Here is a 17,750-nt window from a genome sequence, read left to right on the forward strand (position 1 = left end):
TCCCGGGGCGGGGGGGCCGGCCGGCGCGTGGCTGTCGCCGGGTCCGCATCCGCGAGGGCGGCTCCCAGGGGAGCGCGGGGCGGGCTGGCTGTATGCCGAGGACCTGCGGCAGGGGGGAGAGTGCAGCGAGAAGGGGGCTGGGAGCTGTGGGTTATCTGGACTCGGCTGGGCTCTCGTGCCTGTACCCCGTACCTGCTCCGGACCCAGCACGTGGCCGGGCTGGTGCTGCACTATGCCCCCCTGTGCCGCTTGGGGCCACATAGGTGCAGCCGGTCCGGCTCCTGTGCCCACGGGCCATGTGCTGGCCACTCGGGGTTGGGTAGGAGCTGTGCCCGCTGCTCTAGCTGTGCCCATGCTATGCAGCCTGAAGTGGTGTGCGGGAACACGGTGCGGCACCATGTTAGCAGCGCCCACACCCCTGCCAGACCCTGGCCTGGCAGAACCCAGATCACTTGCTGGGCTCCTGCCCTTGCTCCTGACCCTATTCCCCCTGCACCCACTCTACAACCAGTGGGTTGGCCAGAAGCTTGGCTAGGAGCTCAGCACCCCCTGCTTTGGAGCATGGGCTGGGCACTGGGGGACAGGACAAGGCAGGCCCACCATGGAGAGGAGTTGCTGCTGCAGGCAGCTGGCATGAGGAAGGTAGAAGGACGAGAGGCACCGAAAGCCAGGGCAGCCGTGGGCCAGGTACAACTCGCCTTCAGAAGAGCAGCCATGAGCTGGGTAAAATCATTTGGTGGGCCAGATCTAGCCCATGGACTTCGTTTTGCCCACCCCTGCTCTAGATGCTTATCACTCACTGAGGATAAATAAGGTAGTTTGGACCTTTTAGAGCTCTTGTTGCAGGTCCTCTAAAGCAGGGCTGTGCAAAATACAGCAAATATTTTTTGTAATAAAATTAAACTTTGTTATAGTAGGTGTTTGACTTTTAGTATGAGATTTGTTTATTTCTGGTTCCAAAAGGAGTACTTCTGGGGGCAAAGGGAGGGTGCTTCCCAGGGTAAAGCTCAGGGATGCAGGGGAGGGGGTTTGGGGACTTCCCGTCCCAAGATGGCAACCAGGGTGTGGGATACCTGTCAAGGGGCTGGGCTACCCTTGCAGCCCTCCACAGCTCACCAAAACTCAGTAAGCGGCCCTCCACTGGCAATAATTGCCTGCCCCTGCTCTAAAGACTGATATAGAGGTCTCTGCTTTGGTTCATGTTTTAATCATTGAAAAAAATAGGGACTTGGTTTTAATTTTAAAAAATAGCAACTGAGGTTCAGGAGAAATGACTAGTAACTTGAGAGTGGGGCAGTCTGACACAATTGGTTCCTGAAAACAGCGTCTTAAGTTGAAACGTTGCAACTCGGAACCGATTTTTCCCATAGGAAACAATGTTATAAATGGGGGATTGGTTCCTGAACCAAGGCCTGATACCCTGTTTTCACCAAAAATAACCCAGAATTTTGTACTCAATCAGTTATACCTATATTACTCATCTACATTAATGTATTTATATTGTAAATAGCAATCATATTGATTTGGAAGGACTTCTTTGAGGTGACTTTGCTGGACTATTTGAAGGGCTCTTGGTTGGACTTTCTGAAGCGTTCTTGGCTGCAGGTTTTACTGGAGTCTTCTCTGCTTTCTTAAAGTGTCCAAGGAAGTTTGGACGGATGTTCTCCAGGGAGATGGGTGACACAGCAACTTGGCTAGGAAGCTTGGCTAGGAGGCTGGGGGTTTGCTGTCATGGCATCATATCAGATCAAGTGTCATAAAGTCAAAACTGACATTGGAAAGTTGAAACGGTGTCAATTTAGAAACATAACTCGAAACTTTGCAAGTTGAGGACTACCTGTACTACCATATTTTAGTCCAGTCTGTATCCTGGCAAATACATGCACAAAATTTTACAATGCAGTCTGACGGAGAACACCCCACATCCTCTAGCAAAGCAGGGAAAACAAAGTATGAGTGAAAAGCTGAGGTGGATCTACTTGTTTTAATATCATGGAGACCTCAAAGGGAAGAAACAGGCATTGGCTTTCACAGGACTAAAGTATTCTACCAACTTCAAATTTAAATAACTTTTAGTTATAGAAAGACAATGTTAAGCATGGGTAGAACAGAGGCAAAGTTAGACCTCAAAAGAGTGAACTATTAATTACCGCTAAACTTATTTCCCTGCTCCATTTGGGTTGTACCTGTTGTGCTGCTGAAAGTGTTGTTTTGGCATCTGATGTAAAAATATTTAACTACTTGTGTCTTAAGCGACATTGTATAGCATCTTAAATATAAAAGCAGCAGGTGGTAGATTTTGTCTTGGGTTTATTCTACTCTGGTAATTACATTCTACAAAACTACATTGCCACTGCAGTTACATGTGCTGTGTTTTTCACTTCCAGTACCCACTCAATGGCCTTGTTTAAAAAAAAAAAAAACCAACCCTCAAGATGGTGAATGAGAGTATACCCATTTTACAAAATAAAACCCCTGTCGATCCCATACTGAACTGTATAATGTAGGGGTTTTGTTCCATTATCAGTTTGGTTCTCTTTATAACATAGCATCACTTTTGCTAAAATAAAAAAATGTGGCTTAAATCATGTTGTAGAAAGATATTATTTGTATTGGAACCAGAGTAATTAGATGCAAGAACATGAGACCGTCACCAAGGAGAAGAAAAGAACAAATGGCTTAAAAAACAAACTAAATGGGTATAGATTAACCACAAATAACTTTAGGCTGGAAATTCATAGAATATTCCTAGCTGCTAAAGCAGTGAGGTTTTTTTGGAAGGACTTTCCAACAGGAATAGTGAGGACAAGAAACCCAGGTAGTTGTACGATAGAGCTTAAACCATTTATGAAAAATATTATATGACTTAGCTGCCAGTGATGGATGCAGGGACTGAACTTGAAGCCCCAGCAGGTCCCCTCTAGGCCTATGTAATTTCACTTCTTTTGCTTAAGTATTCTAATTCTGCAAATTGGTTATGACTCTTGCCTTCTTAAATAGATGGATGAATACCTGTGGTTGCCTGGATTTACTGTCTGTTTTTCATGTATACGTTACACAGGTTAAAAAGTTTTTGTTCATATCAACACATGTATTCTACCAATTGCCCATACAGTTTCTTCGTTGCAGTTCACAATTGTCCATGTTTGTGAAAATAATATACTACTTTGCACAGTCTGTAGCTTCCTTGAATTTTACTGGCTATGCTATCAGAAAAGCACTGATTCTCTGGCTTAGTCTTTCTTTAGAAAGACTGTCTTATCGAATACAAAAACAAAAAGTCATGTAGTCATGATGAAGTCTGCCTCATAATAAATGCAGTTTGTGTTGCTACAAACACATAGGCCTTTGAGCAGGAAGTAAGAGGATGTCCATTTTCATTATGGGGTTAACAGCCTTTTCTTTATGGGTCAATACCAGTTGTATTATTCTAGAAATAAAACCCTTAATCTTTGTTAGTGAATGAACAGTTCAGAGAAATGCTATTATTGTGGAGATACTACAGTACAAAGTATATGTTGTTTTTTATACCACTAAGCCAGGCTACAAGCAGGGAATAAAAGGCTTTATACTGAGATGCAATATTTGTGACAACTTTCATCAGCCAAATTCTCTGTTAAAATTCTAATCAGTTCCCATATCATAGGAAGGATGTTATCACCCTGGAAGTACAAGTAAACAAAGATTCTGACAGGTCTGAGAAATGGTCAAATTCTGTTCTTGAGTTCACACAGCTTCTGTTTCCACTTAAGTCAGTGGGAATGTTGACCAGATCTTATTTTGGCCCTAAATTATGAGCAGATATTGGAGGAGTTACCTATGTTCATAGAAAGAAAGGATGCTTCAAAAGCTCTTAATATAAAATGTATGAATATTACCTACAGGTTGCTCTGGTTCTGTCAATTTCTATAAGATTAACTGTGTTAATGGATCAGTATTTGACTGAAATCTTCAAAGAAAAACATAGCTTATGTAGCAGCTGGTATTGATTCAGGTCAGATTCTGTAGTGTAGGGGTGTCAAACCCATGGCTTGTGAGAGGGATCTGACAAGCAACCAGAAATTGAGGGGCTTGGCCAGGGGAGAGGGCCTGCCACAGAATCCAAAGCCTTTGGGTCCTGGTGGACATGGCAGTCAGTGGCAGAAGGGTGAATGAGAGCAGATACAGTGTCAGTCACCTGCTGACTGCTTTGCCCATTGCCACCACTGCAGCCCTCTCCTCAGCCACCAGGCTTCACCATTGTGCCATGCTGGAGCCATCACTGAATGTCCTGTGCAGGAGCCAGAGCCTCCCCTACAGCACAGGAAACGGGCTCATGGCTGCAACTCCAGCTGCTGCTGTATGCCCCAGGCAGAGCTGGTCTGGCCAATTTGTATTGGAACCTGCTTCATACTCCAAGCCATACTGGCCCAGGGCACAAAGTGAGTTTGAAATCTCTGTCCTTGTACAGTATCAACCACATATGCAGGCATAGTGGTAGGGAGTACCATAGGCAAGATAGAAGCCATCCTTCAGATGGTCTGCAGCAGGGGTGTCAAAGATGAGGCCTGCCACAGAGCCATGTTACCCAGCCTGCAGTGCTGCCTGTGAGTTGCAAACCAGTGTGTCACAGGCAGCATACGCAGGCCCTAGCCCAATATACTACACACAGCAAGCAAGCTCATCTGGCAAAGGTTGCATGTGGCGCAGGGCCAGTCTGGGGCATCCAGCACCTGTGCTGGACCAACCCTTCATGCTGGATCCATGACTGGTCTGGATTAGGCCCACAGACTAGCTACTCATGCCAAATCCAGCATGCAGGGCCAGTCTGGCACCGGTGCCCTATACAACACACCCCCTGAATGAGCTGTGCACCATGTGGGGCTGGGGCCACCATGTGCTGAACATGGGGACAGTCTGGGGCACACTGCTTGTGGTGCACACACCAGACCAACCCTTCGTGCTGAATCTGGGGTCAGTCTAGGTCAGGCCTATGGACTAACCCCATGTGCTAGATCTGGTGTGAAGGGCTGGTCTGATGCAAGCTCCACATGCAGTGCTCACCTCAGACTGGTCCCATGTGCTGTGCGTAATGTGTGCCTTAAATCAGCCCCATCCACCATGACTAGTGCACTCCCTGGATCGGCCCCAGGTGTTGCATGCTGTACACAGGGCTGGGGCCAGTATGTGCTATATCCAGTGCAGGGTCTGGAGCCAGCATGAATATTGTAAGCAGCATGTGGGTTAGTTCAGGACATGTGCTACATGCAGCACCCATGCTGCATCAGCCCTGTAGGGGGCAGCATGGTCCCTATCCAACCTACCGACCAGCTCATTTTCCTCATCCCATCCATAGGGCCAGATGAGTTTTACATCCCTGGTCTGTAGAAATGTAGAGTACCACCTATTCTGGTTGAAAACAAGTCTCAGGGGTTTTCTGACTGATGCAAATCCTATCCTGAAATACTAATTATAGTCAAATTGAAAGTTACATTGTATCTAAATTCCCTTTGTACTTTTAATTTGATACTATATTTCCACCATTTGTCTTAAATTGTTGTTCAGTACTGCTTCGTTTAACTCTTGCCACCTTGCACTTCAAAGTTGGCAGCATTTCAGTAGTGGATGAAGCAGTCTGCATATATTGTTTATATTGGGGAAGGAGTTGTAAAATGGTATGGGATCCTTTAGGAGGAAATACCCTTTATAATTGTCCTGGTTTCCTTTCCTTAGATAAATAGGAGTCTTGGGCAAAAGTATGCTAGATTATCTCTAGTACCAGATAAGTTACTTTTTTTGCCTATGTGCATGACCATTTTGCTCTGGGTGGGCTTTGTGGAATGAAAGCTATTGAAAGAATGCAAAATATTTTTACTCAGCAAACCACAGCTCCAGTCTTAAAGAAACTTCTTATTACATAGTAAAGAAATGCTGGGGTAGGAGGGAAGCATCGTGAATGGCAAAGCCATTTTCCATGTATATATTTAGTGAATATGTATCTTTGACTATAGCTTCCTACAAATGTGATGTTAATTTTGAACAGTGAAACAGAATCACAGACTTGTGAACAGACAGAACAGAAAATAAAGGCTGTGGAACTCACTGCCACAATAGATAAGAATGCCTACATACCTAAATTCTCTTAGAATAATATAGAAATATAAATATGTTCTATTTGGTCTTCCCAAAACAAGTACTTGCTGAAAAAAAAAAATTACAAGCAATTTAAATAGGTTATAAAGAGAACTTTCTACGGTATTAAATTACTACAATAGCAGGCATGAAGAAGAATCTAAATGTGTCATTGGCTATAGAATTTTTACTAAATTGGGATAGCATGAGTCCTGATGTTTTTGAAGCACAATGTACAACCTTTTATTTGTGCAGTCTTGTTTCACAATGAAGAGATAAAACTGTCTTGGGAGCATTATGGGGCTACACTGAAAAGAAATTCCCTGTGAAAAAATGAAAACTATCATAATCAAGTGAAACAAGTATTGGATCAATGTCCTTAGATGATAAATTCTGCTTTTATTATCTTGTCTATTGCCTGAAGTGTCCACACGTATCAAGTTAAGGAGTACAATAAAGAAGCAGAGGCATATAGATTTGATTAACACAGTTGATGTCATAGTTGGAAAATGCAGGGGGGGCGTTTAATGCTGCTTGATGAGTTAGGCAATTTCCCAGTACTGGACATGTACAAACTGATTCCCATGCCCTATTTGGAACTCACTCAAAAGCAGGATCTCATTTGGAATTTAAACTACCAACAATGGGCCACATTATATAGAAGGGTCAAAGGATACAATGCTTCTTTTAACATTTTTTCCTTACAAAATGTCACTTTTTTTTCTTTTTAGAAACTGGGGAATTAGTGACAGAGTTGGTTAAGTATACCTGCCACATTCATCCAGACCCTGCCTACCTATGCACTTTGTTATTAAATAACTAGATTGTGTCTTTGTATGCCTGAAGCAGAAGTTCTCAAACCTTTGTCAGTTGCATCTCCACTTACAGACAATATCATGTGTGTAATATCAACATTACGTGCCAATTATGGAATTTTCTGTGTTTTAGCTGCTCTGCAGTAGCTGCCCCCAAGTCTGCAAATATCCCAATGGAAGATAAGTTGGGGCAATTTTCCCTTGAATGAAAAAGGCTAAGTTGCTCTGCTTTAGATTTCACTTACCATCGGATCCCATTTAGAGCATGAATAGGAATTATCCATTTAATAGTATGCAAAGATGAGAATTGTTCTGTTATCTGTTCTTTGTTACTTTGTAGTAAAAAAAGAACAAAAATTAAGAGCTGGTATTTTCCTAGGGGTGCCTTGAATCTAAGACAGTTGGGAACCACTATCCTAGAGAAACTAAGGCCTCATGCTCGACCTTGTACAAACACAACAGAAAGATTGTCCCCACTCTAAACAATTCACCTGTGTCATTTTGGCTCTTCTGCATCAGTTTCCTATCTTGGCTAAAAAAACCTGCATCTCCCTGTAGCGGGTATTGATTCACTACCAACTCAGGGGAAAGGGTGCCATCTGCTGAATTACCAGCAAAAAATCAATAGCAGTTCAGTGTTCCATGTGGTGTCCAACTCTGCTTCGTTTGTGAAATGGGATAATATAGCTTCAAGCAATGTGATCTCAGGCAAAATTAATAAACGCCACTAGTCTAAAATGAATACTAACCATCAAGCTCATGCCTCTGGGTTAGCTACAACTTTTGAATCCTATTACTTTTGCTTGCCAGATCTCAAATATAATATGAGTCTTGGAGGAGAAGGGTTTAAAAGAGGATAGCAAGATATGGGTTTTTGGGGTTTTTTTTAATTTTCTCACTTGTATTAGCAAGCTGCTGTACTCGGTTATATCCAGAAAAGCTTTATTTCTCATTTTTTGCACTTTGGTTTAGAATCTGATATTTTTCATCTTGTGCAATGCAAGAATGAACACTTATCTCACCTTTTCTGGTCTCTTTGATTCTTATGTAATACCTGCATGCCATTGTTTTTAATTAAATATTTCCATGCAGTATTAGAAATGTATTTTCATTGATTTAAAACTATTAATAATATTATAAATAAAAAGAATACAAGACAGGAGTGATAAGCCCCCAAAAGCCTATTAACTCTTTCCTGACTTATGTCTAGTTTGTGCACACTGTCACACTAGTGACTCAGAAACAAATATTTGACACAACTCAGCTGAACTTGTATCTCCTTAGAGATACTATGACAAAAGTCCAGGTGTATCTCATGCCAATCAATTTATTTTTTCTTTTAGGTAAGAGAGAGAATTTTCAGTTGGCATCATTGAAAGAAAACAGTCAGGGCCCTAAAATGAAGAACTCTGCATATGTTAAAAAAATAACAGGATCCCTTGACTAGAACCAACAGCAACAAACCCTTACGTAGCACTGTGTGTCACGATGCATTCTTTTTGTGGTTAATTTTTACAATGAAACCAAAATGAATGAGACTTAGAGCATCTACAACTTCCTCAAATATTACATGTTTTGGTAGGATCAAAGTTAAAAGAGGAGTTATAATAATTCAAGTCAAATGCCCAGATAACCTAGAACTATCTAAAGGAACACCTCTTACGTATGTATGGCGGGGGGTGGTATTCTAAGCATTGTCTGAAAAATGTCCTGTGTTTCTGCCTGAGATTACACTGGTATCCTTGATTCCCTGCGGGATGGAAAAAAGATGATGGAATTCTTGTTAACACCTATCAGTACCTGCATAAATTTAAATTACTTTTCTTAAACTTAATCTACAATATCTTGCATTGTACATACTGGTTTGTTTTGCTGTTGGGATGCAGTAAGAGGAAGAACAAATCACATCTGAATTCCTACTGGTGCTGTGATTTGCTTTTTCAATTGAAATGAATAGCATATATGGGTTTGATATTCGGCACATCCCTAATGAGGGAATTTTCTTCTACACATGTGGAGGGGAATGTGCTACCTACTGGGACTTTCCGGTTCCCCGTTGTAGAAGTCTTCAGTGGGGTTATTGGTTCTATTGCTTTGTGTCTAATGTTAACTTTTTTTCCCCCTCCCATTTATAAGGATGTCTGGAAGTCAGAATTCAGGCAGTGGAAGCCACGTCAGCAAGAGAAGTTCCAGCAATGCCAGCTCCATGGTGTACTTTGGACAGGTCAGTCACTCTCCACCTAGATTAGTCATCTTCCAGCCCACCTGTAATAATTTCATTTCCATTACATTTTCTCCCAGTGATAACAGAACTACATACTTCCTTAACAAAGCTAGTTTTATTTGGACTGTACAGATAAAGCTTTTGATTTTGATAATTAAAGAGCAAGAAGTATGCATCAGCCTCACTTATTTATATGAATTCTCTCTACAGTTCAGAGAAGACTGCTGCCTTCCCTCAACCATTAGAACAAACCAAATTGTATACAGATTAAGTTTATTATTCAAAATAAGTGATGAATTCTTTTCCCCATGCCATCTGTATGTAGTGAACAAATGAACAGGATACATAAGTGCCCTGTTCCCCCTTTTTCCTAATGTTACAGATTTATGCATTGGTGCCAGACAAAGAAATGGGCAAAGTTAAATGATACACTATATTGAAATATAAATTAGAATTAAAACCTATATTAAAGAGAGTTAAAGTTATTAAAGTTTCTAGTAAACAGTGTACAATTTAAAATGATTCCTTTAGCAGAAAGAATAAGTACAGCATACAGGTCCCTCAATCTCTCCAGTTTAAAATACCACACAAATTTTGTCTGGCTAAGGAATGGATAGGACTACTTTTGGAGAAGTCCATTTCTTTCCTTCATTAGGCAGAAGAGAGCCTCATCCAGGAGCTAAAATATCCCACACATTCCTGTATCAATAAAAATTAGGAACTCAGGTTTTCTGCTGTTAAACCTCTCGGGGTTCACAGATGTAGGTCTGCCTGCTTCTTTGCAGAGTGGACATAGAGCTTAAGTAACATTTTCGTCTCGGCAGTAAGCAGAAGTAATGCCTAACTGACTGTCTTATGTAAGGCAAAATGCCAGAATAATGCATGCAGTTCCTGGGGCAAAATTAATTCCTCCCTGAGCTTTTTCCCTACCAATTACATCCTGAAGTATGAGCATGGATTACTTACCTTCTCTTGGAAGACAGCAAAACAAAAATGGCATTATGTAGGAGTGAGGAAATATAATAAAGAAACTAAATTTATCACATTCTGCTATGTTTCTATTCAAGTACCAGTACACAGCAGATGAATACCAGGCCATCCAGAATGCTCTGCGTCAAAGACTTGGTCCAGAGTACATCAGCAGCAGGCAGGCTGGAGGTGGACAGAAGGTATGGATGAGTGTGTGTATGGAAACATTATTTAATTTTTAGTGGGGGAGAAATTCTCCACTATGAAAAGCTTATAAAAGTACTTCGGGACAAAAAGTGTTTGGTCCTCCATAGTCATTGCATTTAGAGAAATAAGTGCAGGGATATGATATTGTAAATTCCAGCTTTAGCTCAGTCATAGTTTCATAGTTGCTAGGGTTGGAAGGGACCTGAGCAGATCATCAAGTCCACCCCCCTGCCATGGCAGGAAAGAATGCTGGGGTCAAACGACCCTGGCAATGTGTCTGTCTAGCCTCCTTTTAAAGACCCCCAAGGTAGGAGCCAGCACCACTTCCCTTGGAAGTTGGTTCCAGATCCTAGCTGTCCTGACTGTGAAGTAGCGCCTCCTGATGTCTAGCTTGAATCTACTCTCCGTCAATTTATGGCCGTTATTCCTTGTTACTCCCAGTAGTGCTCAGGGGAACAGGGACTCTCCCATTGCCTGCTGGTCTCCCTTGGCCAGCTTATAGACGGCCACCAGATCCCCCCTCAGCCTTTTCTTGTGGAGGCTAAACAGGTTTAGGTCTCGTAGCCTTTTCTCGTAGGGCCTGCCCTGCTGCCCCTGATCATGCAAGTGGCCCTCCTCTGGACCCTCTCTATGTTGTCCACATCCCTCCTGAAGTGTGGCGCCCAGAACTGGACACAGTACTCCAACTATGGCCTGACCAATGTCATATAGAGGGGAAGGATCACCTCCTTGGACCTGCTCGTGATGCATTTGTGGATGCATGACAAGGTGCAGTTAGCCTTCCTGACTGCATCCCCATATTGGCAGTCCATGTTCATCTTGGAGTCTATAATGACTCCAAGATCCTTTTCTGCCTCTGTGCTGACGAGAAGGGAGTTCCCCAGCCTGTAGGTATGCTGCTGGTTCTTCCTCCCCAGGTGCAGTACCCTACACTTGTCAGTATTGAATCCCATCTTATTCTCATCCGCCCACCCCTGTAACCTGTCCAGATCCAATTGCAGCCTGTCCCTCCTCCTCCACTTCTCCCCACATCTTAGCGTCATCTGCAAATTTGAACAGGGTGCTTTCCACCCCCTCGTCCAAGTCGCTGATGAAGATGTTGAACAGTGCAGGCCTGAGGACCGAGCCCTGGGGGACCCCACTGCCCACATCCCTCCAGGTCGAAAATGACCCGTCCACCACCACTCTCTGGGTACAGCCCTCCAAGCCAATTGGTGACCCATCTGACTGTGTAGGCATCAACACCACAATCTCCAAATTTTTTAACAAGAATGGGGTGAGAGACAGTGTTGAAGGCCTTCCTAAAATCCAGAAAGGCTACGTCCACAGCAACACCTGTGTCCAAGGATTTTGTGACCTGGTCATAGAAGGCCACCAGGTTGGTCTGACAGGACCTGCCTCTAATGAACCCATGTTGGTTGCCCCTAAGTATACACTCCCCTGCTTGCCTCTCGCAGATGTGCACCTGGATAATTTTCTCAAAGAGCTTCCCCAGGACTGAGGTAAAACTAACAGGCCTATAATTTCCTGGGTCTTTCTTCCTCCCTTTTTTGAAAATGGGGCCCACATTGGCCCTTTTCCAGTCCTCTGGCACCTCAGTCACTTAGTCCTTGACATTTTGGACAGATCCCTTATTTGGTGTCTCAGTCTCCTTATTCTTAAATGGGAGAGTTATCAGTTACGTTATTGTTCAATACATAGAATACACAAGGCTTCACAACACACAAATGCTAGATGCTGTTTATTTTTTCCCTTTGAGTCTATTAAATCTATTGTAGTTGTGTCAGTAGCAGATTTGTTCTGTTCCCTTTTCATTCAAGGAATCAGAATCTTACCTGAAATCAGGAGAGCATCTCCATGCAGGGCAGCTGTGACCTTTACATTAATTTCTGAATTCATTCTTCTTTTAGGTTTGTTACATCGAGGGTCACAGGGTCGTCAGTCTGGCCAATGAGATGTTTGGCTTCAATGGCTGGGCTCATTCAGTCACTCAGCAGAATGTCGGTAAATATCTTCTCCTGAGGTTAGAGAATTTGCATTCCCACTGTTTCATACTGAAGGTGTGAAGTGATAGACTGTGGTTCATCCTTCTGAAATCTGACTACTTGAAACTGTGGGAGGCATACTTTTAATATGACTCTCTCTGTAAAAGCAGCAGATGGAGTTTTCCGGTTCCTTGACAGTTGGGAAGAGATAGCAAAATGGGGCAATGGTGGAATGTCTGTGTTTTAGCACCTGTCTTGGTATAAAGAAAACCTAAGTTTATACTTGCAGGCCCAGATTTGAGTAATCCTATTCCTAAATTATCCATCTGTGTGCTGATGACTAGGCCCAAAGGAGTTGCAACTGGATTTTTGCCTGTTCAACCACGAGTAGACCTCAGCAACATTCATGTCTGCCTACAGCTACTCCCCTAAAAGACAGACATACCAGCTTTTGCCCCTTCCATCTGTTCAGCAATGAAGTCTTTCTAACAAGCACTTTGGTTTCACAAACATCCTGTCCTAAGAGTCTTTGGCTACTTTTATGTATCCCCACACTCAGGTGCACAAGCTCAAAACATTTTGCATAGCTACGTGTTTGTGCTAGACATACTGCCTCTTCATTGCCAGGCATCAAGTAGGAGAGCACAGTACTGATTGCTCTAAGTTCTTTCCAGTCATTGTAAGCTCTCTGAGTTGGTATGCTGAAGCATCCCCCATACTTTCTTCACTTTGCTCTCCTTTGGTTGAATTAGGGTGGTCTTTTGTTTCAGTTAAGTTTTCACTGCTTTCTTAATATTTAGGAAGTACTTTTGCTTCTCTGTAGGGGCATGAATCTACTGGCCACAACCCGTTTATTCTGAGGCTGTGGCCAGCACTCTATTTCTTATTCAGGCCCAGTTATTTCTCCCCCTCTCTTAGCTTCTGTTGTAATTGTTGCAGGTAAAACGACGAGTTTCAGTTTATGTGCACCGTGCACTGTTACCAGGATGACCCTGAACAACGCTTTCAGGTGCCTGTCTGAAGGGCCACATCCAAATTGTGTGTGGTCTGTGCCTCAGTTTCACCCTTTAGGGTAGAGAAGAGAAGCAATCTCAGATTCTTTATGCTATTAAAAAACTATTGAGATCCATTCAACACATTCTACACTGAGACTCAGCTTGGTTCAAATTGAGCAGTTTTTAACACTGACATTGTATCTTCTTAAGTCTGGTGCAAGAATTATGTTCAGGAGCTCCTAAACCAGGTGTCTTAGTGCAATTGTGCTGACTCCCTCACTAACAAGGTCTGTTCAGGAAGCCCAGAGTTGTGTCCCTGTGTTTCAAAGATCTGAGAAGCATGCTGCCAGATCGCTCTCAGACTAGTAGAGCTTTTACACCTAAGGAGGTTAACACAATGCCAGGTAAGTCCATCTTAGCTGGAATTGGCAAGATATAGAAATGGAGCAGAAGCCTGTGGTGCAGGTAATGCCTCAGCTCTTCTACTTTCTTTCTCTGCAGGGAACTGTAGTGTTGAAACAGACTGATACAAACATTTCTTAAACTTAATAGGTCCCAGCAAGAGACAAGGGGAAGGACAGTTATTTACCCTAACAATGGCTATGTGAACAGTCACTCAAAGATGCACTCCAAATTCTATTGTGGACCCCAAACCCAGGAAATTGGATTTTTTTTTTTTGGCCAAAGTCTATCAAGGCTGAACTTGCATCTTTGGTTTTCCCATGATATCCACCCAAACACAAAGGGTAGGGTGGGCCCTTCACTAATACAGAATCACATGGGGTTAAAACTCTGAAGTAGCAGGAAAGAAAAGTAGATCAAGGAATCTGTGTGAAAATAAATATTGAAGAACCATTGTTCTTCTAGGGTAAATAATTATTCATTGTTCAAGTAATTGTCCAAATAGATTCTACTTTCGGAGAATATGTCTACACAGTATGTCACCCCTGAAGAAGAGGCAAATACACTCCGCAATGCCAAGCAGACAGCTCTCAGCTCTAAAACAGGGGTGCCCCTCATACTTTGTACATTTTGCAAATGTGTTGCCCCTCACACTTTTATGAATAAGTTCCCTCTTACTGGTTTTTAATTTCTTGCTTCCCACAAAGCTGAATGTGTCAGAAGTTTCACCCCATGTCATGTTGTTTGGATAACTGTATTAACAGTATCTCCTTTTCAATCTTCCAGATTTTGTTGACCTGAACAATGGCAGATTCTATGTGGGGGTCTGTGCATTTGTTAAAGTTCAACTTAAGGCAAGTTGATGAATTTTTATTTGCTGCATCTATTGCTGATCTTATAGTTGCCTAGAGCCATGATTGACAGTATAGTCATAAGGATGAAACTAGATTGTAATACACTAAGTTACTGGGGGTCCCTGGAAAGCTACGCCTACTATAAAATACCAATCCACTCTACTCTGAATTCACATGGGATGTCAAGACTTATAATCAATTGTACATGAAAGCAAAAACTGGCACACAGAGACATAAGTTTGTAGGACTACAAGTGAGCCTATTCAGTATTTTTAATTCATGCCATAGGATGGGTCATACCACGAAGATGTGGGATATGGAGTGAGTGAGGGCCTGAAGTCTAAGGCCTTGTCTCTAGAGAAGGCAAGAAAGGAAGCAGTGACAGATGGACTGAAGAGGGCACTCAGGTAAGTGGGTATCAGTGTGCACTGCTATAACTTGCACACATTGGAGGTGATGTAAGAATAAGATGATAAATTCTTAGTCGTGGTGCGCTCTCTTATCCCATAGGTGCTTTGGAAATGTGCTTGGGAACTGCATCCTGGACAAAGACTACCTGCAAGCAGTGAATAAACTTCCTCGTCAGGTGCGGTAGGTGGAATTTTGGAGAAGAGAAAAGCGGAATAATTGAGGTTGTAAGGAGCCTCTAGTTGGTCTTTGGTCCAGTGACGTTAGTGAAAGGAATTGAAACAATTATGCTTAAACTATCCTTGATGGCTGATTGTGTGGTTTCAGCTCTGTCTCCAGTGATGATTCCACAGCCTACCTAGGCTGCTTATTAGATAATCTGAATTGTGCTCTATATGTAGCTGCTGGATTGAGGACCAAGTCTGGGAGGGCAACACTCCTTTCTCTGACCAAAGTAGTTGACACACATTCTTACTATCCTAAGACGCGTTGTTTGCCAGTCACCTGCTTTGGGATCCCACACTAATGCATATTCAAAGAAAAGAAAAATTGCTCACTGCATGATAACAATGATAATGTGGTCAGCATGGATCCAACAACCCACCCACAGTCTCATTTTCACAGTCCTCACCTACCATAGGCTTCAAATTGAGAGGGAACTGAAACACAATCATAGCAAATCCACCCCTTATAACCTAAGTGCATGAGGAGAAGCAGGGTGTACATGCAACCCTGATGGACACTGCTATTCAAAAGATCCTAATCTTGTAGTCAGTGTAGATACCATCCTAGGTACACATGTATTCACCATCTCAGACCACTGTGGTTACTGTAGTGTGCACAATATTTTCTCCTTTTCAAAGCATTCAAAAGCTCTACTTGAGGGTTGTCAAACATATGGCCTACAGGCTGGATCCAGTTTGCAAAGTCACTCTAGCTGGCCAACAGGCTACCAGTGGGTCACTTGAAGCTTGGGCAGTGTGGTCTGCTGCAGAATTCAGGGCCTTTTGGCCCCACTGGCCACAGCCATCAGCAGTGAGCTTGGTTCAATGTCACCACCAACTCCGTACCACTCACTGCTGCTGCTACAATGGCCACTGCAGCTGCCCTGGGCTGGATCCAGTCTGCAGGACCCTTGCAACCCAGATCTGGTCCAGGGTCCCAGAAAAGTTTGATACCCCTGCTCTAGTTGTATCATTTGGCATATTGTGTTGCCATATATAAACGTACAATATACAGAGCACTGAAAATAGAGGTGCTTGGTAGAATTGGATTTAATGTCAACACAGCTTTGCAGTTGACCACACTGATTGTAGTATTCATTTTCATTATAGTAAAAATCTTCCAGATTCTTTATGCTTGGTGATACCATGGAATTTGTAGTCTGCTACAGAAATCTGAGGGGATTACTAGAAACTCACATATGGAAATAGAGACCTGGGTTTTCTTTCCCTTAAAATAGGAAACAGAATAAAGCAGCCATAAGAACCGTAAGGTGCCATATTGGAATTGTGAGAGTGGGCTTGGAATTGTTAATTTATATGGATTTACTCAGCACTACATTGCAACTGAAATACAGTATTGAAGCTTCCTAGAGAATTAAATGTAGAAACTGCAAATCCCCAAATTTGTGCATGTCCAGCTTGTTTTAAGATTGACTGGTTCTGATGGTCCTTTGGCCTTTGCTGGTTTGGTCAGAGGCAGCTAGAGTAACAGGTCACTTCAATGGTTAAAACTAAAAACATGTCATGATGAAATTAGGAGGAGGAACAGAAGCCAAAGGTACAGACTTACAAATCTTGTTTCCAGGCCCTTTTGTTCCAGAGGTCAAGTGCTGCCTAGTGCTTCATCAGAACAGGACCTGGCTCTCTTTTGATGAATACCCTTTGGTATGCAGTCTTCTCTCTTCTCCAGCAAGTGCTAAACAGGCCTAGCTCTCAGCCTGATGTCTGATGTCTTTTGGGCACTCTCTAGTTTCTCTCTTATAATGTAGTAATCCGGGTAGGACTGGAGGACTTGAGCTAGCCTGGGTCAGGTAGTGAAAAACAATAGTTACCTTTTTTAATATATGGTACCCTTGTTAATACAATCCAATATCACAGTTCTCTTCTTGCGACTCTCTTACCTACTGTAACCCAAAATGCTCATATTCCCACCTATCCAGTAGTGTATCACGTGTGAATGTAAGGTATCCATCACCAGGTCTAGTGATGGGTGTGGGCTGGAGTGTGTCTGGTGAATGGGAATCATTTACATTTACTTCTAATTAATCTAATTTTATTGAATCTGGTTTAATGGTGAGATTTGTTTTTTGCTGAAAAAGTTTGGGGATAAATTATTTTGGGGCTTTTCAGTGAAAGGAGGCTGTTTGACCTGGTTAACTGCCGTTCATTTAGTTATGGGAAATGTCCAATGCTAGTATCAATTGCACATTGCCATCCTCTCTTAGACGTATGCCCTTTGAGAACAGTTAGAGAGGTACTGACAGAGAAGAAAAACAAGAAATACTTCTACAAGATGCTATACCTTGAAGCCTTGCTATTGTACTAACACTTGTTAGTTTGTGCTGAAGTATCCTGTACCCACACCAGAACTGTTCTTATAGAAATTGATTTGACACCATAGGTTGTAGGAAATAATCCTCCTTGGAACAGAAATAAATCCACTTTTGCACTAAGTGAGTTTTCATTAAGGTTCATGTGAACCAGTTTCTATATACTGTGCTGGTGGCAGTCCTCCAGCTAGTATTCCACGCTGAACTGTTTCACACCAGATTTGAC

At 42.6% G+C, this 17,750-nt stretch overlaps 1 protein-coding gene across 1 annotated transcript in view; it reads left to right on the plus strand.

Moving 5' to 3' along the window:
* The window catches only part of RAD52 (RAD52 homolog, DNA repair protein), a 29,450-nt gene that overhangs the window by 803 nt on the left and 10,897 nt on the right, over positions 1-17,750 (plus strand). Inside the window, exons 2-7 of the mRNA XM_025198790.1 lie at positions 9,063-9,150; positions 10,218-10,319; positions 12,237-12,330; positions 14,495-14,562; positions 14,851-14,969; positions 15,073-15,148. Of these exons, the coding sequence (XP_025054575.1) occupies positions 9,063-9,150; positions 10,218-10,319; positions 12,237-12,330; positions 14,495-14,562; positions 14,851-14,969; positions 15,073-15,148 (547 nt within the window). The remainder of the gene's footprint in view (positions 1-9,062; positions 9,151-10,217; positions 10,320-12,236; positions 12,331-14,494; positions 14,563-14,850; positions 14,970-15,072; positions 15,149-17,750) is intronic.

Source organism: Alligator sinensis, unplaced genomic scaffold, assembly GCF_000455745.1.
Source record: "Alligator sinensis unplaced genomic scaffold, ASM45574v1 scaffold87_1, whole genome shotgun sequence".
NCBI classification, from domain to species: Eukaryota; Metazoa; Chordata; order Crocodylia; family Alligatoridae; genus Alligator; species Alligator sinensis.